This window comes from Astyanax mexicanus, chromosome 1 (assembly GCF_023375975.1).
Source record: "Astyanax mexicanus isolate ESR-SI-001 chromosome 1, AstMex3_surface, whole genome shotgun sequence".
NCBI lineage: Eukaryota > Metazoa > Chordata > Actinopteri > Characiformes > Acestrorhamphidae > Astyanax > Astyanax mexicanus.
In genome coordinates, this window is record NC_064408.1 from 30,888,562 (window position 1) to 30,912,823 (window position 24,262).

At 36.7% G+C, this 24,262-nt stretch overlaps 1 protein-coding gene across 1 annotated transcript in view; it reads right to left on the reverse strand.

Moving 5' to 3' along the window:
- Positions 1-437: 437 nt before the first annotated feature.
- ttll11 (tubulin tyrosine ligase-like family, member 11) overlaps positions 438-24,262 on the reverse strand; it is a 39,286-nt gene continuing 15,461 nt past the window's right edge. Inside the window, exons 4-9 of the mRNA XM_007260392.3 lie at positions 21,621-22,196; positions 20,411-20,506; positions 19,342-19,454; positions 11,376-11,612; positions 10,282-10,388; positions 438-2,522 (exon numbers count right to left, since the gene is read on the reverse strand). Of these exons, the coding sequence (XP_007260454.3) occupies positions 2,218-2,522; positions 10,282-10,388; positions 11,376-11,612; positions 19,342-19,454; positions 20,411-20,506; positions 21,621-22,196 (1,434 nt within the window). The 3' untranslated portion in view covers positions 438-2,217. The remainder of the gene's footprint in view (positions 2,523-10,281; positions 10,389-11,375; positions 11,613-19,341; positions 19,455-20,410; positions 20,507-21,620; positions 22,197-24,262) is intronic.

Here is a 24,262-nt window from a genome sequence, read left to right on the forward strand (position 1 = left end):
AAGAGTGGAGAGACACACAGTTCAAGCTGCTCGAGGTCTAGTGTGAAGTTTCCACAATCAGGGATGGTTTGGAGAGACATGTCATCTGATGGTGTTGCTCCACTGTGTTTTATTATCAAGTCCGAAGTCAGTGTAGTATTTTCCCATAAAATATTACAGCACTTAATGCCTCCCTCTGCTGACAACTTTTATGGAGATGCAGATTTCATTTTCCAGCAGGACTTGGCACACTGCCCACACTGCCAAAAGTACCAATTGATCTTATATAATATTCTAATTTTCTGATACACTGATTTTTGAGTTTTCATTGGCTATTAGCCATAATCATCAATAATAAAATAAATAAACGCTTAAAATAGATTACTCTGTGTGTAATACATTTATATAATAAATGAGTTTCACATTTTGAACTGAATTACTCAAATAAAGTAACTTTTCAAATATATACAATTTTTTTTAGATGACCCTGTATAGATAGAGGGCATCTCAAACACTACTACCTATATAGTTTACTATGCAAGTTGTACAATTACTACATCTAAATAAAGCTTTATACTGGGTGAGCCATGTTCCAGACATAGACTAAAATATACACAGCTGGTTATAACTGACCTTCAATGTTGAAATGTGGTTACATTTTTTTAGGTCTGTTCTGATGAAAAGTGTAGGCTGTAGAGTGAAAAGAGAATGTAATCTATAGTTTATTAAAGGTTTAAAAGTAAAAAATGATTCATCTTTCAAAATCAAAACATATTTAAATGTTGATTCCTCTTTAACCTCTTAAATGCCAGCTAAGTAAATCCCTCAGCCATTACTTGCTGGGGGATATGGATATATATACAGCTCTGGAAAAAAATAGAGACCACCTAAAATAATACATTTCTTTGATTTTACCAAATTTAAAACCTCTGGAATATAATCAAGAGCGAGATGGTTGATCACAAGCCATCAAACCAAGCTGAACTGCTTGAATTTTTGCACCAGGAGTAAAGGCATAGAATTATCCAAAAGCAGTGTGTAAGACTGGTGGAGGAGAACATGCCAAGATGCATAAAACTGTTATTAAAAAACAGGGTTATTCAACCAAATATTGATTTCTGAACTATTAAAACTTTATGAATATGAACTTGTTTTTTTTGCATTATTTGAGGTCTGAAAGCTCTGCATCTTTTTGTTATTTCAGCCATTTCTCATTTTCTGCAAATAAATGCTCTGAATGACAATATTGTTATTCGGAATTAGGGAGAAATGTTGTCTGTAGTTTATAGAATAAAACAGCAAAAATGTTCATTTTACTCAAACATAAAGCTATAAATAGTAAAATCAGAGAAACTAATTCAGAAACTGAAGTGGTCTCTTCATTTTTTCCAGAGCTTTAAATCATTTTCCTTTTTATTTTTAGTTTCTAAAATAAAAGAGTGTATCCTGTGTCCTGTGACCTTTTCCTAACTTATCTTGTATATTCATAATAGAACAACAAACATTTTTTCATATAAATGTTAAAAACTCATAGCTAGTGCGATCTGTGTGTAGATATTGTAGTTGTATGACTTATTTAGTTCACTATATAGGGAGAAAATAAGTGTTTGAGATTCACCCCTAAACATGCATGTGTTTTGATTATTAGTTTTCACAGATCTTCACTTTAAGTGAACATTTTCCAAAAGCTCAGTGACCAAAAATTGTGCTTCAGTGTGGACAGGACACCAAAACAGCAAAAACAGCCAACCCTCATGTTTTAAAAACATCTGGATACATGTGGACGGGGTGTAGGAAACATGGAGAGTCTGAGTGTCCCTGATGTTGTGGTGAAAATGATACATATTCGTCCCTCCTATGATTATTTTGATTCCTAAGTGTCACACAAACCTTATTTCAGCAGTGCTGTGCAACTTGCATGCTTATGCATACGGTCAGTCATAAGGCAGTCCCTATATATTGGCATCATAACGCACGACGGACATGGATTCATGGATTTACTCCACTGAAGCAGCCATGTTGATGTGCGTGTTATGATTACTGGGTGAAAAAATGAGCCAAGTACAATATGTTTAAAAAATTAGACTTGACCCAAGCTCGTGCACAAAGTTCTCCGGCTGAGAGAACTACAGTACTAAAAAACAGCCCCTGTTTTGTCTCTTAATTCCTACATCCAGTTTTCTCTTTCCCCCTCACTAAATCCCAAACCAGACTCTTCAACTGATCCAGAAACAGTCGTCAACACTCCACGTTGGCTTTTGCTGAAGGTCTCAGGGTCTGATCCGCCCGCTGGTCTCGGCTGTCCTGGTGTCGGCGTGTGGTGGCGGGGGAGTTGAGGGCGGGCAGTGCTGTAGTGTGAGGCGGGGCAGGGTTGATGCCGGAGTGCTGCTTTTGAGCCCGTGACTTTTCCACGTGCCCCTGTCCCTCCAGAGCACTTTCACAGAGCTCCAGCAGCGACAGCACCTGCTCCCTCAGAGGCAAGGCCTTAAACCTGCGAGCAGCCAAGTAGAAGAACGCCTCCACGAACGCCTGCAGACCCATCCCTGCACAGAAACACAGACACGCAGACAGACAGTGAGACACTCCACACAGCCCTTCATCAGATTTACCACTTCAGACAACATTTCAGCATCATCACGCTAAATCACACAATTTGACCATTGCTATATATTCACATTGCAACGTCACACAATAAATACTCATTTAAACTTCCTCAAATACACGGGCTAAGTGTTGCCACTATGATCAGGAGATCACCAGCGCGCTCAGAGAAAAGCGAGCAACTCAGTTCCGATACATCAGCTCACAGGTGCCTTGTGCTGATCTACATCACCCTGGGAGTGATGAGGAGAGAGAGCACCATTCATCCACTGAGAGAGAGCAAGGCCAATTGTGCTCTCTCAGGACTCCGGCAGCTGATGGCAAGCTACATGAACAGGATTCAAACCGACAATCTCCTGATCATAGTGGCAATGACTGGATATTAGCTTTTAAAGGGAATGGCAATTGAAACAGTGATGGGTGTGTTTTGGTGCGTAGTGTAAAATAAACCAATGATTAATTAAGAGAATTAGTGAATGCCTTTTGCACATTTTAATCCTTGCAAAGCGTACTTTACAGTGGCCTTAAATCAAGCTGCATGGTTGATAGCTCATCTATAGATCTTTAAAACAGAGCCATTTTTTTTTGTCAATTTAAAAAAAAGGATGAAACCGAACTGATTGGGAGATACTTCATCATGTAGCAAGACAATGACCCAAAAAACACTGCAGCCTGGAAAAGCATCACATAAGAAGAATTAAGTTTAGTGATTAGTCAGTGGGTCACAGACGTGATGTAGTTATTTCAAGCTAAGCATTTTCAATTAATATATATATATATAATTCTTATAAACGTAAAGGTACTCAAAGTTGATCTGTTCCAATACTTTTGCTCACAAAAAATAAATAAATGTGGGGGTGATTCCTCTTCTGGATAATGCAACAGATCCAGATATAATAGCTAAACTAAAATAAAAGCTGAAATGTTGATCTTCTGAGAAATCCAAATGTTTTCAGTCTACAGCAAATATAAATGGATTGACCTCACAGTTCCAATACTTTTGGAGGGGAGTAGACACACTGAAATACTCTTAAGACGTTCATTTAAGGCTTTTCAGGGCCTGCATTAGCAGCAGTGAATAATGAGGTGTTGAATGAGTTGATGTTTAAAGGTCTTTGCTGTTCCAGATCCTGTTTGTTTGATGATGGTGATTTAATTAAGTACTGAACCTCCTCTTTAAGCACAGATGAAGACATTCAATTAAGCATTAAGCGTGACTTGAAGGAAGACCTCGGAGACATCATTTCTTCCCAAGCAGGAACAGTACATTCAGAACAGTAAGATACTCGGCTTTATTAGCATCGACAGTAATTAGAGGCATGCATATGCATCTGAATTTTTTCCCTCTGCATATTTATTCATTCACAGGGTTTCTCCTCTCTATTATTTAGCACACACAGTCTAACCCAACTCCCCACGGCAATGAAAACTTAATCACAGACCTTCTATATTTACATATTTCTTCCGTTTAAAACTTCATTTACAAGCCAGTATTGTCACAAGAGATTCTTCAAGGTTATCTAGCTGCCGGAAAGTTTGGAAGGAAGCACAGATGGAAACAAAACTTCAGAGGAAAGAGGATTTCAGTCCCTTCAGATGGAGAGAGAGAGAGAGAGAGAGAGAAATGTTGGGGTTTTCTCTGCACATTCTGCCGCAGCGGTGTCCCTCTCTCACTTTAATAGAAAGCAGTTGTGAGGCTGTCGGTGAATAAAAAACCTTATGTGGACTCATTACATGTGTTTGTACAGCAATGAGGCAGAGACACACATCACTTAGGTAAATTCATTCATTTTTATAGCAAAAGTGTTGGGAAATTGGAAGAAGAACAAGAAATTAATCAATTAATTAATGTGAGGAAGTCGTATAAACAAATTGGCAGTAGGGTTGAAAATACTTCTGCAGAAGTTGAAGCTTCAAATCAAGCTTTTTTACTAAAGTAAAAGTGTAAAGGTTCTGGTTTCAAAACTACTTAAAATAAAAAAGTAGAAGAAATGTAAAATGTAAATCACAGGATCCTATAGGGCACTACCCCTTCCCCAAACACATTTTTCATTTGCCATAATGACTATAAAATGTTATATTAAAAATGTTAAATGTTAAAAAAAAATCACTAGGCTCCCTGTTTCAGTTGCATATGTGTTTATAAAAAATGAATGTATTTTAGTAGAATGTAAAGATATAAAAAAAGTTCGTTGGACGTTTGTCTCAAGTTCGCTGGAGTTTCTGCACAGATCGTCTTCATACTAGACTACATATGTCTGATATGTTCATGCTGGAGTGTGGGGGGGGAGTGACGTGTGCAGGTGTGATGGATCTTATAAACCAATAGGCCAATATGTCGGAATGGTATCTGTTTATACCTCTCATCCAACCACAATCTAATTTAATCTATACGGATCAAGCGATTTATCTGGAAAGTATTTTTATGTTTGTTTTAACTGTGAGAAGCTGGAATGAAAACAAGCTGAATTGAAATAGGTGTAACAAGGCTATTTTTTTAATTTTCTACAAGGTAGAAAGTAAAAATAATTGTGTAAAAATGTAAGGAGTAGAAGTAAAAAAGGCACCTGAAAAAGAATTACTCCGGTAAAGTATAGATAACCAAAATATCTACTTAAGTAGGGTAAAGAAGTATTTCAGTACTTCATTACTTGATACCTCTGCATAGAAAAAAAAACATAAAATGAGACCTTTAATTGTGGTTGTACAACAAACAACAAACAATTAGGAATTATAAAAATGTATGCAATGTTAATACAAATGAAAATACTAAAAATATTTTGATAAAAAAATCCATTGTCAAGTAAATTAATCCAAATGCATTTTAAAGAAGAATTTAAAAAACGTGTATTATAAATACTCCCCATCTATGTTAAAAATAAACTTTATGACGTACACATGTCACTCAAGTATTTTTCACACTATTAGGCGCACTTAAAATCCTTTATTTTTCTTAAAAATTGTCAGTGTGCCTTATAATCCAGTGCACCTTATGTATACATTTTACCAGTCAGGTTGTAAAGAGCAGTAAAGCCACTCTGCTGAAGTACAGCGTTATACAGGAGTTTCAGTTTAGATCTCCAGCACTGAGACTGCAGCAGTATTAGCATTAGACGCTAACTGCACTTAGCATTAGCTCTTTTGCTGTTCAGAGGTGAGTATATTGGACTGTAGTCTGCATGTTTACAGTGTTAAAAGAAGCTGCGTTGGACAAACTGCTAACTGATATTGCCCTGGCTTACCGGAACACTCAGTGTTCCTCAGTGTAGAGCTGTCGAGCCGCATATACTAGCGATAACCACAGGTAGTGCTAGCAGTTAGCCACTTATGCTACATGCTGCACCGAGACCTTGTGGAAATCTAAGCTTACTGTAAATAAATGAAAGCCCTTTACTCACTCAAATAAACAGTTTTCAGGAGAGAAATCTGTGTAGATTAACATTCAGTGCTAGTTTGAGAAAATTATAATTATTTTTTAAAAATACAGTTTTGTTTACTTAGCTTAGCTTTACCTAACTTAGTTACCCCACCACCACCACTCAGAGGTAAGACCTGCTGAAGGCAACACCCCTGTTTCTCATTAGTGTTGCATTATGAGCCTTTTACTGTGAAAAATACGGTATGCATTTGTCTGTTTCCCTTTTTTTTTTAACTAGAGTCTTACACTTATAAAAACTTATACAGTTTTCATTCAGTGTCCCTGCAGGGCTGAGAACAGTGAATTGACCACTGATCAAGTGCTAAAGAATGACTAACATGAACACTGGAGAAATATGAGCACCTACTAGGGGTATGAAAAGTTTGTAGGTGTGCAGTAAGTGTATACTGTGTGAAAAACTCGTAACACTAATACACCACTACCACTGCTGTAATGGAAAATGATCCACCACCTGTACAGTATCTGCTCTGGGGAGGTTCTGCAGTGGTTTCACTCTGTTGATGGACAGGGGTAATGAGAAGCTGATCAATTATGCAACAACAGATGGGCTACAGTAACGGTACACCTACAAACTGCAACTACATGCTGACACGGCAAATGAGTGTGTATTACTGATAATTACATCTTAAATTATAGTCCTTCTCGTTTTAGAGTAATTACCATTTGGTATTACCTGAATATAATTACTGTAAACAACTCTACATAATACCTGAATTATCCATCTCCATTTCCAAGAGATAAAGGATACATTTTATAAATGTTATCTATGCTAGTCTATTTATGTTTTAGGATCAGTCCTGTGCATCTTTTTGGATATTAAAACAAAATTTAAAATTGAATTAGTTAAATCAATTAAGCAGCTAAGCTTTTTTTGTGTGATAAACTAACTTTTTTTGTATTTTAACATTTTGTTTTAGAAATGGGTTCAGAACTGGTTTTAAGTAGTGTAAAACCTTTCATTAAAACATTTAAAAAAAATGTTAAATGGTTGGAAATAGACCTGTAGAAGCAAAAATGACACTTTTAAAGGTGCTAGTTTTATCTTTAGCACTAACCAAACACTTCTTTATTCAGTAAGTAAAGTCAGATGAACAAAACACACGTTCACACACTCAAATGCTTTTCAAGGCATTTAAGGGCCCCAAGCAAAATGGACCAAATCCTACAGGAACCACAGCATAGATACACTGTTTAACTTCACACACACTTCATATCAATAAAATATTTTTTGACAGTAGACATACTGCCTAAATATTATGCATATACTGCATACACAGTCATGTATACATTTTCTTTTATTCCTCTTTCTCTTTCTTCTTTTTTCTGGCTTTCTGATGGATAACTTCGCTTCATGATGGCTGAAGTTTCATATTTTCCCGGCTGCAGGAATCACAAACCTGGCTGGTTGGCTACTTTCAGCATCCAGTGGGAGGAGCCCCCTGGAGGGGATTCTGGTAACAGTGTTGTTGTACTTTCCTTCATCACAGTTCCATAATTTTAAGGCACGCTTATTCACTTTGTCATTGCATTTAATTTATAACCAGTTGTTGTCTGGGGCAATTGATTGGTTTGCTTGTCTTGTGGCAGCGGGCCTGCATAACACCGTCCTGTAATGCTCTTAAGTTGTTCAGTATGTCAGCTAGAAACATCATGAGTTAAACTAAAGGACAGCGTACTGTAAGGAACTTTCCACAGATTTAAAGAATAAAACAGGGTCTCCCAAAGATACAAAGATGCATCACAAAGTAGTTTTAAATGAGATATCAAATTCATGTATTGTAAGAGTTCCGAGGAAATCTTAAGTCACAGGTCAGAGATCACAGTTGTTGAGATTATGTTACGTCTTCCTGTGATCTTGCTCTGAAGGTTTACAAATCTTTAGAAATAAAAGTACGCCTCTTTTAATTACCCTAAAAAGATTGAGAGAACTTGTGTCATTGACTTACTCTAGAATTATAAAGCTGTGTGTTGTATAAATGTTGAGTCAGCTATATTCTACAGCAAACTTATTAGTATTAATGAAGTCTTCTTCTATGCTTTTTCACCCTGCCCTCCTTAGGGATAAACAGTCCAATCTCTTTCTCAAACACACACTTTTATTATTCATAAACACTAGCCCGGTCTCTTGTTATTAGCCTCCTCGCACTGCCACTCAGGACGTGGTCACAGCACATGACCATTAAACATATTCTGGAATTCTCCTCACGACACAACCCTACGGCCAGTTGGAACGACTTATAGTAAAGTATATTTAGTCTCCCGCCCCTCTCTCTCTTTCACTGGTGACCAGGACAGGCAAGACGAGGTATGAATTATTCATACTGGGACTATTTCCTGCAGGAAAATGATACCAGCATGACCCCAACCTAATGCACATCACAACGCATATTAGAAGAGACAATTTAAAAATGCTGAATGCATTACTTTTTGGGGTCATTAACTCAAACACACACATTAGACGCATCTCTGCACAGAACTGGGAAAAAAAAAGTGTGTGAGGTCAAGTGTGATGATGACAGCGTGGCATTATGGAGCCCAGTTCATCTGCTTTCACTGCAGCAGAGAATACTACATTATTATAGTAATACACATACAGAACTCCCCTATCACACACATATGAAAGATGTGGACTAAGAAGCTAAAGAATGTACTTTTCTGCAGTTTTAATTCAAATGACAAATTAATCATAATATCAAAAAATACAACAGCAACATATCAGATCTTTTGATTCCTTTTGACTTGACCACTTGTCAGGATCTCACAACCAATATTTGTGGCCATATTTGATAGGAAATATTATCTCTGTTGTCTAAAATGTAGCAACGAGTCATGAGAAGTAGCACTGTACAAGATGTTTAGAATTGTATTTTTCAGACTATATGTACGAATTTTACCAATCAGCTTGTAAGGAGCAGTAAAGCCACTCTGCTAAAGTGCAGCGTTATACAGGAGATTCAGTTTAGTTCTCCAGCAGTATGAGCATTAGCCGCTTACCACAGTGCTAGCTCTTTTGCTTTTCAAAGGGTAGTATATTGGACTGTAGTCTGCGCTTCCACAGCGTTAAAACAAGCTATGTGGGACAAACCGCTAGCTAATATCACCCTGGCTTATTGGAACACTCAGGGTTCCTCAGTGTAGTACTGTCCGACGGCTAGCATTAGCAGTTAGATGCAAATGATAACATTTCTGCACCCAGCCTTAGTAGAAATCAGAAGAGAAATCTGTGTAGGTTAACATCCAGCACTTGTTTGACTTTAATTTAATTTTTTAAGAATTATTATTTTTTTTTATTTACTTAGTTTAGCTTTACAAGTCTCATCACCCAGCTGCGAGACCTGCTGAATTAGAAGAAAAACATGGTGACACCCCCATTCCTTACTAGTGTTGCATAATGCACCTTATAATCCGGTGCACCTTCTGTTTAAAAATAGACCAGAAAATAGATTTTTGTTGATAATGCGCCTTATAATCCAGTGTGCCTTATAGTGCGTTTTTTTTTTTTTTAGATGTGAAGCTACTTACAGCTGACACTGTGTTGCACTGTGTTAAAGCAACAGTTTTAAAGTTTTTGTTTGTCTTTTTTAACTTCAAAATCAAATGCAGAAGTATTCCTGAGTTGAGAAGGGACAATATATTTATATTAATAGCATCAATATGCTTCTGTGACCATCCCTGCAGTGTCGAACATAATCATTTTTAAAACAGGGTGCTCTGTTAGTTTTTTCTAGGTGTCTTAGTGTCTTTTCAACTGCTTTTACTGGTAACCTGAGCAACTGCAATGCTGTTAGTGGCATTGAGACATATTGTGAACATGAATATATCAGAATATCAAACAGTGTTTATAAGCTTGTTCTCATCTTGTTAAACAAGAAAAACAAAGAATTCGAACTGAAGAGACCTGGCACTTACAATAGCATTTTGCTAGAGCCACAGCAGTGCAACTACACATTTTTGTCAGGTTGGTATTTAAATCCCTAAATCCATGAAGCCTACAAACTATCGCTTTAAGTAAACTGTTCATTTTAGGTATTGCAAACTCTATATTATTCCAGGTATCTGCTATTTAGTTCCACTTTCTTAAACCTTAAATATCTAAACCCATAAGTGTCCAGACTCATATATGAATATTGTGTGGGGTCAAATGAGGACATCCTCATTTCACAACACTTTGAACATGTCTCAGCCATGTCTCAGATTTTAGAACCTGACATATCTATTTTGTACAATGTTATACATGATCCTCTGGCTCATGGGTCACTTACCAGCTTCTCTGGAGTCTGGGACCATGCCAGACCAGCGGCGGGTGATGTCAATGTAAAGAATGTCCACTGAGGCCATGGTGAAACTACTGTTACTCAGCTTACAGTTCCTAGAAGAGACAGTGTATAAGCACGTGTGTAAGCGAGTGTGTTAAAAAGTTTCTGAATAACTATACAAAAAATAATGGTTTGTAAAAACAACAACAGCAAGGATAAATTGCCACAACTGAGAATGTTCGGGTTCTATAGTGGTTGAAGTGACAGCAATGTTTACTCTCATGGGGCATTTTGATTAATACATACACAGTCATGTGCAAAAATGTTGTGTTTGGAATGACATGTATTATGTACTGCAAATAAATGAACAAATTCTCTTCAGAAAACAAGCATAAATGTCAGTTTAGAAAACGATTTAGTAAAATACCATGAAATGAGTATGACATTTTTAATAGTCAATATTTAATAGTTAATAGTTTTAATATAAAAAAAAAATAGAAAAAAAAAATAGAAATTTTTACACAGTCACATTTCCAAAATGAAAACATTTGCTCAAAAAACGTCTTGGTTGGTTTGCAGTAGAATACTTGTTCCATATGTGGATGATGAATTGCACAGTGCTCTTTGGGATGCTAAAAGCTTGGGATACCCAAGAACAGGTGTTTATATTTATACTGAGACTAAATTACACACAGCTGGATTCCACTAACTAATCAAGTGACTTCTGAAGTCAACTGATTGCACTGATTGATTTGTTTAGGTAGGAGGTTCAGAGTAAAGGGGGCTGAATACTTTTGCATGTTTCATTTTCATTTCAACTCACAATTATTTGATACTTTTTGTTGGTCTTTCACTTAAAATCTCAATAAAATACATAAAAAGGTGCAATACTATTCATAGCAAGCCACTATACTTGCATATGGTTAAATCTATATGTTTTTTCTCCTCAATCAAGTAAACTTTGGTTTTACATTCTTCCATTAAATATATTAAATACATTACCCACACTTAAAGATGTCTTTCCTGTACTGTAAAATTAATTACATTTTAATTAAACAGCACTAATTAGTGAAGTGTAAAATTGAAGTGAGTGCTCCTGCCTGATGAAGGTGCGGAAGCCAGTCGGACCGAGCTTCATGGTCCCTTTGACTCCGAGGAAGCGCAGGAAAATGTCGGCAATTCGCTCCACCATTCGTAGGTAGTTGAACTGCTTCATGTACTTGGGGAAGACTTGCTTTAAACACAGAGAAGGAAGTGACTCCACCAGCCGCACCCTTTCTTCTGACCCCGCCTCCACCGCAATCGCTTCTTCTGAAGCCCCGCCCAGTAGATTAGCCCTGTTGGCACAGAAACGCACAGTGTTTTCATCTTTGGTTGGAACATTTTAATTTTCCGCAATGCTCCTGTGCTGCAGTTCCGGCACATGAGACTGCAGCCAGACCGAAATCTCTTAGAGAAGGTCACCTTGGCAACAGTCGAGAAATAATGCACCTCTTTTTTATTTTTAACAGCCAGGTCATCCAATATACACACCCACGCACACACCCACAAACACATGCACACAAAATCAAAGTGTCTGAAAAGGTGTAAGTGTGAATCCATATGTGAGGATCTGTATTTTGCAGTAGTTCGGAAATTAAATAAACTAAATAAAAAAGTTTCCATTTCACGAACTTCACAACACTTTCCAGTAGACACAGTAAAGCAAAATAAAGGATAGGACTTGAAAAAAGAAGACTAAAAGTGAATAAGGATGGTTACGAGGACAGAGCAGTCAATGAGAGTGTGGCACAGTTCCAGAGTTTGAGAGCAGCAGCTCTGAAAATCCTGCTGCCAACTGATAGAAGCGTGTGGGACTACATCCACAAGACATCCAGAACAAAAGATATGAAGGAGCTCAGTATGGTATTAGCAAGATGATGAAGGGTTTGAAATGTTAAAAGCAAGACTAGTTTACAACCTGTGAAGCTTATGCAAGACAGAAATGCTGGTTTCAAATCTCTTTGTCTTTAATTCAAGTCAAGTCTGCCGTGATGTGGCACTGGACACCAAAAAAAAATAAAAGATGAACCTGAACATTAACCGAACAAAATCAATAATTAATTATGGTACTTTTTTCCCCACTACTGCATAAGCAAATTAACCCTGGTGTGTTGTTGTCTTGCTTCTCATAGCATGCTACCACACTGTATATTTCTAGATCATGTTGCCTAAATAAAACAATAGAAAAGATCTGAGGACAAACAAAATATCAGAAAATGCTACCAGCAAAAAAAGTACACTGCCTGGCAAAAAAAATAGTCTCCACCTAGATTTAACTATGCAAATGATGTGGTGTTGCTGCAGTTGGTCAGGTCTTGGTTCAGCAACAGTATGTGCTGAAAGAATGAGGTCAGCTGACTACCTGAATATACTGAATATAGACCAGGTTATTCCATCAATGGATTTTTTTCTTCCCTGATGATACGGCCATATTCCAAGATGACAATACCAGGATTCATCGGGCTGGAGTTGTGTAAGAATGCAGTGTTTAAAGATATGTGTATAGTGTACATAATCACTATAACAGGGTAAACATAAGCAGACTGAGATGATAGGGATTGGGTTTATTTGAATTGGCATAAGCTTTTGAACAAAGAAGCAAATAATAACAGTACACTCATACTGTAAAATGCACATAAGGAAATATAATTATCATGAAAAACACACAAACATTTGAAATGAGGGCTCTGCCCATTAGCAGAGTCACTAAATAGCACATATCAAAGGATAGCACAAATCGAAAAAACACTGGTGCTGTGCATTGACGTACAGACTGCAGCCACCATTTATGCAGAATTCAAAATTAAAGTCATATTAAGACTACAGTGACCCACAGAAGATCAGATTGGAATTGAAAATTAAATAGAGAAAGGTAAACAAAGCTAGCTGGCCAGCTAGCTACCTCAGCTAAGGTGATCACCCTAGCTAGCCCTACAGCTTGTATCTTTTAGCTGGAAACAGTCAGTTTGTAAAGAAATAGTAAACTGAGTAAAATAATCCTAAGCATGATAACTGATGCAGAAAGCTTGGATGGGCTGGTGGAGTGTGAACACTAATGTTAGAGCCAACGCTGCAATATGACTTCTTCATAATAAATTAGTCATTGTTCACTTAAAATGATTCTTATTCTAATTACAGCTATTCTTTCACACACAAAAGTCCTTTTATTGCTATTTTCTGCTGAATATTTTCAGTTAAGTTTATGTTGTACTGATTATAGTTTGCAATTATGTTTCATAATAACATATTTAAAAACTGCCTTGTTTTTTTGTTTCTATACAATGTAATTTATAGAAATAACAATCTGTGGCATTCAATCCTACAATACAGACACAGCAAATAGAAAAATTCTTCAAAACCAGCCCTAATAAACACATCGAATCTAACACTCTCTTACTGCCTCTCTCTCTCACAGACAACCCAGTAAAGCATTAATGTTTTAATATCTTCTCTAGAGAAGCAACATAAAAGACTGCTGAGTTGTTTACCAGCTCAACCCTCAACCACAAACCCATAGCCAACTGACAAACGAATGCATTTCTTCTTGCTAAGTCAGAAACTCGCAGCATCATCTGCAGAGGCTGTAATAGTACACGTGGATTAGGGGGATAAAAAAAAAAAAAAAAAAACATCTGACAAAAGAACGATAAAATTTGAGAAAAAAATAATCAAAACAGAATCTTAGAGAAAGCAGAAAAAGGAACTTCATCACACCACAAGTTTCTTTGGTTGCATCATCAGTGATACATCAGCGATATTATGTGCAAGGACTGGGAATTGTGTCTGAACTTCACAAAAGTGGCAGATATCTTATAAAAAATTTGAAAGGAATGAAGGCTTTATATTTATGATACAAAGTATAAAGTTGTATGACTTTCAGCACTACAGGCATAAGGGCAAGTGTAAAGAACACTATCTGCACGCAGGCACAAAAAATACCGAATTCAAAGTGTTCCACCAAGTCAGAGACGCAGGAGCACCTCATACCCTTCCTAACAGTGTGTATGTTAGATGAATGCAGACTGCTCACTGAAAAATATCAGTCAAACCTGTGATTAAATATAAGACAGTACTGTATTTTGCACTATAAATTGCACCGGTTTATAAGGCACATTTTAAGCAGCATTTGTTAGGAACAGGGGTGTTGCCATGTTTTCTTCTAAGTCAGCAGTAAAGCTAAGCTAAATTAAGTAAACAAAACTGTAATTCTAAAAAAAAAAAAAAAAAAAAAAAAAATAGTCAAACGAGCGCTGGAAGTTAATGTCCACAGATTTCTCTCCTGAAAAATTTAGATGAGTAAAGAGCTTCTATTTACCTACAGTAAGCTTAGATTTCCAGATTTCCATTAAGGCTGGAGCTTTAGCATTTGCGGCTAACCGCTAATGCCGCCTAACTTCTGCCTGACAGTACTACACTGAAGAACCCTGAGCGTTCCGGTAAACCAGGGTGATAATAGCTAGCGGCTTGTCTCACGTAGCTTGTTTTTAAATGGTAAACACGCAGACTTCTGAAAGGCCAAAGGGCTAGCGCTTAGCTTGTAATGCTAATACTGCTGGACAACTTAACTGAAACTCCTGTATAATGCTGTACCTTATGGTGTGAAAAATACAATATATAGCAAAATGTTGTTTAAATTCAAGGAACACACATTACTATGTGCATGGCTAGATGCACAATTAATTTACCTCAAATTTCATTTTACATGCTACTTAGGTTTAATGTAAATTAGCGGGTAGAAGGGTAGAGCTAATAACAAATATAATACATTCATTAAAAGATTTTACATTTTCTGGAAGTATAACTTCCAGTTATACAGGGTGTTTAAATCTGAGCTTATGTATATAAATATGATAAATATTTCTATATTCCAGCTTTGCGTCCTAAGCACTTTGTCTTATCTACAAGTGCTACTTCTAGACCACTGTAACCAGCTAGAAGTCTAATGAGCACATGACACACACACACACTTCTTTGCCTTCAACTAAGTTTGAAAGTGACTAGACTTCTTGCTTTTCCATGTACCAGCAGGGAACTGTGGTGACAGTGTTTCTCAAGGCTGAAGTCAATTTTGCTGCTTCATTTATTTTAATTTAATAGATCATTTGAGACAAGAGCATGGCCATAGATTGAGATGCAATGCTCATGATGGAGCTGAATTTATAATGCTCACTAGTGGTGATTTGCTGCACTGGGAACAGGGGAAAACACAAACACACACACGCACACAAAAGACATTTACACAAAGACACACACACAAGCTTAATTAATCTGTTTTTTTGTATTTCCTCTGTGACACCCAAGCTCTTCACTAGAGTTCTGCTTTATATCAACAACTCCGTTTAAATTAATAGGTATTAAAGCCAAAAACATGTTTAATGAGGCATATGTTTCACACACTCAGACACAGACACACACACACCCAGACACGCACAGGTCTCAGTTACACCTCATCTACTATGATGACACCACATTGTCCTCAGAAACACAAACACTTAACTTTTTATTTCCCTGGAGTTCATAACACAATGTTTGTGTCCTTACAGAGGCAGGGGCAATAATGTCTGACACTTTGGAGCTACTGGAGAACAAACTGTAATGGTGGCAACATGTACAGAAAGCAGACACAGACAAGTTTGGACACTCCTGGTTAAATTACTAATGTTTTGTTGATTACCAAAGCATACATTAATGAATAAATTAACAAATTGTAAATGAATAAATACATGTAATGCACCCGAATCTACTATTTTTTATTTACCAGATTGCGAAAAAACATTACACTTAATGTTACATACAAATGTTAAGGTTAGGGATGTCTAAATGTGATCCAGTGATCCATATTTTAACGGGTCTGGCATCAGCTATTTTGATCCCAATACTGTTTTGAGTCAATTTTTTTCAACAATGGTGTTCAGACTGCCATCTAGTGTCCTTAGGGCAACATTAACAGACATTATATTGCCCAAATGCCAATTTTCTAGAACTGAGGAGAAATAAAGATAAATAGAAGGTAAATACAATTGTTTTCCTATTAGGTTCTACAGTAGAACATACAAGCATACCATAATAGCTGAAACTATTTAATTTTATTGCGAAAACAGTGTTTTACAAGTGGAAGAACTACATGCCTTATTATGTTTTAAAACCAGCAGTGAGTAGAGCATTAAATGAACAATAAGTAATAAATGCAAGTGTCTGTCTGAAATGGTTGCAGTCCAATTTCCAACAGTGGATAAAAATTTCTGCCCCAACCCCTCCTTCCCAGATGCGATGCTCATGTGGGTTGCCAGATTGACACACAGTGGCAAGCGAAGACAAGTCTTACTCTATAGCTAATCAGTAAATATACACACTTCAATTTGCAAAATGCCCATCTTTACTGCATGAGTGGTGGTAGTAAAATATCCAGCTTTGGTTAGCAACCTTACTGAAGCTCAGTGATTACCCGTTTATCAGAAAAATAGCCAACTCGCCCATTTCCATAGCTGCAGCACACTGTTTACGTGCTGTTGTCTAAACCTGGGAAACCTGAGAACATACAAAAACACTCAAATGTACTAATACACACATACATACACACTTGCAGAGCTAACATGACTGACTGAGGGAGAGGGAAAGCAGCCACAGGAGTGTGAAATTCCATCAGAGGATTTCCGGAATTGAATTTTTCCATCTCAAAGGCTTAGGCTGGAGGCTCAGCAGACCATCAACTTCTCTGAACCATGACAAAGACACATACATGCACATTCTCACAAATATACACACACACATACAGTCCCTCTCTCTCTCACACACAGACACATACACATCTATGCACACTCTGCTCTGTCATAAGGGTTGGATTTTTCAACACTGTACCAAGGGACCTCAATTTCTTCCCTAAAACAATTCAAAATAATTTATAAAATGAGCAAAATGTGTAGAAACAAGAAGGTGGTCATAATATGCCATTGGCATCTGACTGAACTGTGTATAATAGCATACTGTATAACAAATCTAGCTCTTGCAGTACTGACAATGCAAAATGCCTCGATACGTAATTGAGTCAAACACTACTTTTCTGTTTGCTGGTTGCTGTGCAATGTTTACAGCTCCTGTTTCAGTGGGGTTCTGTTTTGATAAATGAAGGGCTTCATGCACGCCAACAAAAGAACATTACTTCAGTCGGAATAAAGTTAAATGTCATGATATTCATTCAACACAGAGCTTTTAATAAAATACCAGTATTGCAATCACAATATGTAGCAATATAACTTCAGAAAAAGAGTTCCATACGCTCAATAGTGTGCAGCCATAAAAACAAACAAAAACTATATCAGAAGCATTTAAAATTATCCAGTAAAAAGAAAGCGCACAGTTTGGATCTTACTTTTTGGCATATTTCATTTCCTACAGTCCATTCAGGGGCATTCTTGCCTCCAGCTTTCAGTGGCCTTTAAAACTTTCCACACAGAATGATGCTATTTCTCAAGCTAGTAATAGTGCCCGAAGAAATCTCACAGCATACACCAAATAAGAGAACACAGCTGTAATTTTATCTTGCAAAAAAAAGTAAAATAGTTCACTGCTCCTGATGTGTGAGTTTGATAGAAGTCCTGCTCTTCTGTATGAACTTCTGTATTGTATGTCTGACTCAGGATAGTGCAAGAGAAAGCAGAGGAAAAAAGAAAGAAATAGAACTATGTTTCTGTATGTATGTGGTGTATCTGTTTAAATGTTCAGGCTCTTTCACGAAGGCTACAAATTAAATCTATGGTAATGCGTTTAACTGTGAAATGATGTAGTGTCAGTGCTGTACTTTATGATTATATTGAAATCAGTATGCTTCTTTTCTGGATCATTTTAAATATAGTTTAATATTAGACCTCTACTAAACATGGTCTACTACTAATGTGCTTCTAGTAATGTATGTGTTTTACCAGTACCATAACATGCTAATGAACTCTTGACTTGAACTGAGGTACTCGCAGCACAAATACGTATCATGTTAAAGCAAATGTATTCCGAAATTACATATTGCTGTATACTGTGGTATCACAGTTGGTACTGTGGAAGTGGATATACATTGCAGTAGTTGATAAATACAGCTCCGGATAAAAATTTAGTTTTTTTGTTTTTACCAAATTGAAAACCTCTGGAATATAATCGAGAGGAAGATGGATGATCACAAGCCATCAAACCAAACTGAACTGCTTGAATTTTGCACCAGGAGTGAAATAAAGTTTTCCAAAAGTTGTGTGTAAGACTGGTGGAGGAGAAAACATGCCAAGATGCATAAAAACTGTGATTAAAAAGCAGGGTTATTCCACCAAATATTGATTTCAGAACTTCTAAAACTTTATGAATATAAACTTGGTCTCTTTGCATTATTTGAGGTCTGAAATTTCTGCATCTTTTTTGTTATTTCAGCCATATTTTCTACAAATAAATGCTCTAAATGACAATACATGTTTTTGGAGTTTGGGAGAAATGTTGTCCGGAGTTTATAGAATAAAACAACATTGTTCATTTTACTCAAACATAAACCTTTAAATAGCAAAATCAGAGAAACTGATTCAGAAACTAAAGTGCTCTCTTAATTTTTTGCAGAGCTGTATATCTGCAGTCCTATTAACCAGACTTGTCAGTTACCAATCAGTCATAGTAATCGTCTACTTTTTGAAAAGTACAATAAGACTTTGGCTACAATATGCATGCATGCTTTTCTCTTGTGTACTCCTCCTAATATTAAAATGAGCCAGACAGATGTGTCACATTAACATAGCAAGTGAAGCAACACATTGCACTAAACCACATATTTGTCAGCATTGTTTCTAGTAAGTTCCAGTAATATTACCAATAAATTATTATATTAATACGTTTTAAATAAGACAACTGGTGATGTACCATTGACAGCATATAATTAGTTTCGACAGAATTCCATCACCCTCTCACCTTTTTTGCAAGAATATGATACTAAAGACATAAATATACAGTAATGAGAGCAAGAGTGAAAAAGAGAGAAAAATATAAAAGCAGACTTACATATGAGGTTTCTTTTGCACCGGATCCATGAGACGCAGTGTATCTCTAATAACTCCTACTTTAACTTCCTCATCGACTGGACTGGGAACATACTCAAACACACCTGGCGACACCTGCAGCACAACAGTACATAACATTAACTATAAAGAACGCATTATGACAATTAATTATCCATTAGCTTTTTGTAAGTTTTCTAGTTAAAGACACATTGTCGTTTTCCAGTGAAAACAAGTATCTCCAATTTTGTAATTTTTTTTTATTTACTACATACACTGCATGGCCAAAAAAAAAAAAAAACACACTCAAATATTTTGTTGTAACGCCTTTCGCTGTGGCATTGTTTCGATAAGCTTCTGTAATGTCGAAAGATTTATTTCAATCCAGTGTTGCATTAATTTTTCACCAAGATCTTGCAGCATTGATGATGATAGAGTCTGACCACTGCACAAAGTCTTCTCCAGCACATCCCAAAGATTCTCATTGGAGTTAAAGTCTGAACTCTGTGGTGAACAATCCATATGTGCAAATGATGATCTCATGCTCCCTGATCCACTCTTTCACAATTCCAGCCCCATGAATCCTGGCATTGTCATCTTGGAATATGTCCGTGTCATCAGGGAAGAAAAAATCCATTGATAGAATAACCTGGTCTATATTCAGTATATTCAGGTAGTCAGCTGACCTCATTCTTTCAGCACATACTGTTGCTGAACCTAGACCTGACCAACTGCAGCAACACCACATCATTTGCTTAGTTAAATCGAGGTAGCAACTTGTTTTTGGACAGACAGTGTAATTTAAAACACACAATCTGTCCATTACAATGTCAAAAGTAAGGGAGCAATAAAAATTCTCCAAAAGAACCTGAAATAAACCTTTTACACTAACCATTTAAGTATCTTCTGTAAAGTTGCAGATTTGAAGATGTGTTTTTCACTGGACATCGACAATATATACAATTTCCTAAAATCTATCCAAAGAGGCACTGTTAATTATAATATAATAAATATGTACAAGATTTTCTTTTGGAAATATTCGTCGATTTTGTTTACATCATGGCTGTATTTACCTCCTGTTCATGTTCAATCCTCATGCTTGGGTTGGCATTTACCTCCAGCAGGACAGGCTTCAAGTTCTTCATCAACAAGATATCAAAGCCTAGTATCTGAAAATGATTCATATTATGGTATTATTATTGTATAATATAAAATAATTACATGAATTAATTAAATACAAAAATATTGTATAATAATAATAGTTCAAACTAACCAAATCATAATGTTTATATACATACAGGCAGTTGTACATGTGGAGAGCTGCATAATTAAACATATTACAGTTTCAAGCCACTTTTAAGAAACACTAGGGGGCACTAGCAGTTTCAAGAGTACAAAAAAGTACACAATCAGACTTTTTCACTTTTCTGACATTTTGTTTTGTTGATATACACATGATTATTGTCAGCTGTAAAACAGCGGTGTGTTTTTCCAAATTTCCTTTAATCGACTGAATTTACCACAAAGTGAACTCCAATTAGGTTGCAGAAACATCTCAAATATGATCAAGAGACATGTATCATAGCACAGGCTCTTAACACATGTGTCCATGCAAAAATGTATGTTTCCCCTTTATATAAATTTGCAAAAAGTTGCTAATTTTTTTGTCTTTATGGAAGACTAAAAGCAGAATTGAGGGAGAAATCTCTTTATTTTAATGCGAAAAGTGAAAGGGTCTTAAAACTTTACAAAAATGATTCGTACACTCTGTCTGAGCTATGTGCAATTACATGTATGTTTGTACTCTATTGTACAAAAAAACAAACAAACAATGCATTTCTCTATGGCACTCTGTTGGGAATTATTATAATAAATAAGGCACACTGCACAACAAACATGGACCATACGTCATGTTTATACTCTTAATCAAATATATTCTCTGCTTTCTTTGGAAACATATATTTCACAAACATACGCGTACGTATCTGGAAACAAGTGGGTCCTGGTTTCCAAGTGAAGAAACACATTGCACTGAGACACATATTTGTCAGCATTGTTTCCAGTAATATGACCAATAAATTACTATACCAATAAGCTATAAATAAGATACCAGTCACGACATACAGTTGGTGTCAACAGAATTCTATCACCCTCCCTTCTTTGTTGCGCGAATATGATACTAAAGACACTTGTCAATGCAAAAATGTATGGTTTCCCTTTAAATAATGTACAAAATATATTTTCTGTTTTCTTGGTAAGTAAGTCCCACAAGAGTGTACGTACCTGGAAACAAGTAGGTCCTGGTTTTCCTGGTGGAATATCAGCTTGATAGAAGACCTTTAATTCAGGAACAAGTGCAATAACTGTCTTGATAACCAGTGCAATAATGTCTGACCAAACCTTCTTAATGTCCACTCCTTTAGAGGCCAGGCGGTAAAGAACACTAGAAAACGTACGCTTGCTTCCAGTGCTACAGCTGTCCGAATGGACAAAATTCCCACTGTGTATGTTCAGTGAATAGTTCGTTAGATGCATAAAGACGTGACTGAGGTTCTTCTGGCTGGGTTCCTGGTAGGGTTCAGTGCAAAACCTGGATAGGCCCTCTTTCGCAATGTAGATTTCTAAAGGTTCCAAAGAACGGACCAAAACATAAAGACGGATGTCGAACTTGAGCTTGTCAATGAGCAGAGGCTTTTGGATGTATTCTTGAACTACTGCCTGCTTGACCTGTGCGCCTGAGAAGGCTCGGAGGTCAGCAGGGTCCCGTATGAGGTAGATACCATCTCCTTGGGATCCGCTGTCGGGTTTGACAATGAAAGTGGGTTTCAGGGTAGAGTCGTTATCCTTTAGGAGCCGAATCTGTGAATTGTAGAGAAATGGAGGTAAGATATCTGAAAATTGTAACTTCACTTTACAATGGTCATCACTACTTATCTTTCTTGAGCATTGTAATAAATTTCCAGTCTTATACCTGCTTTGGTTATGTATGTATGCTCTTCTTTGTGTCTTTGTCCATCTATTCATGTTTCTTATGGTGTGTTAATTTGTTACCAGATTTTGTACATCAAATAATCATAGATATCCATAAATGGCAATATTTTACATCAAAGCAAAACTAAAACAGCTCCCTGTAAATAAGACAGATTAAATTAAATATTTAATGTGAATGTTTCAGTTCATTAATATGAAATCTGAAATAAAACGTTAATGAAAAATTTGATTTCATTAATCTGTAACTTGCTTAGAACCCGGTCCTGTGATCTGCAGCCTAATTTAGGGGAACTGTGGGCTCAGGGTGTGTTTATCAGCAGTTCTGACTAATGGGCTTTGTAAATTACAGCTTGATTTAGCAATCAGTATGAAACAAAAACCATGCAAGGTTCTCTGCAGGGTTTGACAAGTGCTGTGGTGAAAAAATAAGAGTGTTCTTTATAAATAAACCTTCAAGTGTGTGAACGTGCAGGCATACTCTACTTGCCACACTTGCTAAAACATCTTAATGATGCAGAAATATCATAACTAAAAGGTTTGCATTGCAAGTCTTATGTTATACATGCACCTACATGTACATGACTGGGTTTTTTTTATAAATCATTATGCTTTACTGCAGTTTTATGATGCATTTAAAAGAACAGCTTTAAAATCATGTTGGCTTTGAACCAATCTGTTATTGGCAGCATCTCCATCATTGCTACTCTGAGCTCAGCATGAAAGAAACTTTCCTCTGGTAAAGTGAACAGTAGAATAATGCTGACGAGAAATGTCTTAATTGTGCAAAATCCTGTAATATTTCCTTCTGCCTTGGTCCACATGATTTTTAATTTTAGATTTTTTTTTTTAAATGCACATTAAATGCGAATTACACATTTGGGGCCTCATCTTTAACCCTGGGCAAGGCGCGTCGTGATGCGTATCGCGATCTTACAGCCCCTGAAGAATCTATTTTCAGTATTTTTAAAATAGCACCAGAGCTTACGAATATATTTACGTACGTTGGCTTTACAGTCTGGAAGTGATGTATGTACAGATACATTTCTGGCCTATTGCTATCTTGGCGGCGGAAAACACAGGTGCACCACCTGCTGATTAAAACCATGACAACACTCAATCGTTAGACGTCCATTTCTATCTTGGCAATGCATGTGCGCCACGTGCACTTAGCGTGCATACACAGCTGCTCATTATACATGCACAAGAACACGCCACAGTTTATTGTTTACCTCAACAATAAACAGAATAAAAAATTAAATAATATTGCTGTTCCTGTAAATGACCTGCTCACGCACCTGCACAGCATGAACCAGCAAGACAGTTTCCGCTGCTAAAAAGCACAGAGGCGCTGCACTGTTAAAATATCAAACTGCCACAGCAAAGTCACAGCGCACCTTGCTCTAGCAAGTGACACGCTCACATTATGCCCAAAACACGCCCATGATTAATTAAGAGAATTAGTAGATGCCTTTTGAACCTTGCAAGACATATTTTTTGCATCTGTATGATCCCAAAGACACACTGACGCCCTAAGCCAAAATTGGGCCCCTGCACAGGATCAAGAAATAATTCTTGCACACTCTTGTTTTAAAGGGCTTTAGGGGTTTATGTTGTTAATATGGCAGAGCAACAGGTGTCGGAAATAAGGTATGATGAGGTGCTTCGTTTTTGTTTATTTAACAAATTACTGAGAATCTAATTTAATGTGCTGTGTTATAACATCAGTGCACATATATTTAAGCTGGGTTCATTGGGGAAAATGTGTACACAGTATATGTATTCAGGCACCCTTTTGTACCAAATAGTTACTATATTGCCACCACATTTCTATATGAAATCGACTTTTGTATTGTATCTATTGTTAAGAAACCGCCCAGGTATACAAAAAGCACTGCATAAGTGGAATGTGTTCCAAAGCATTGGCTTACTGTAAT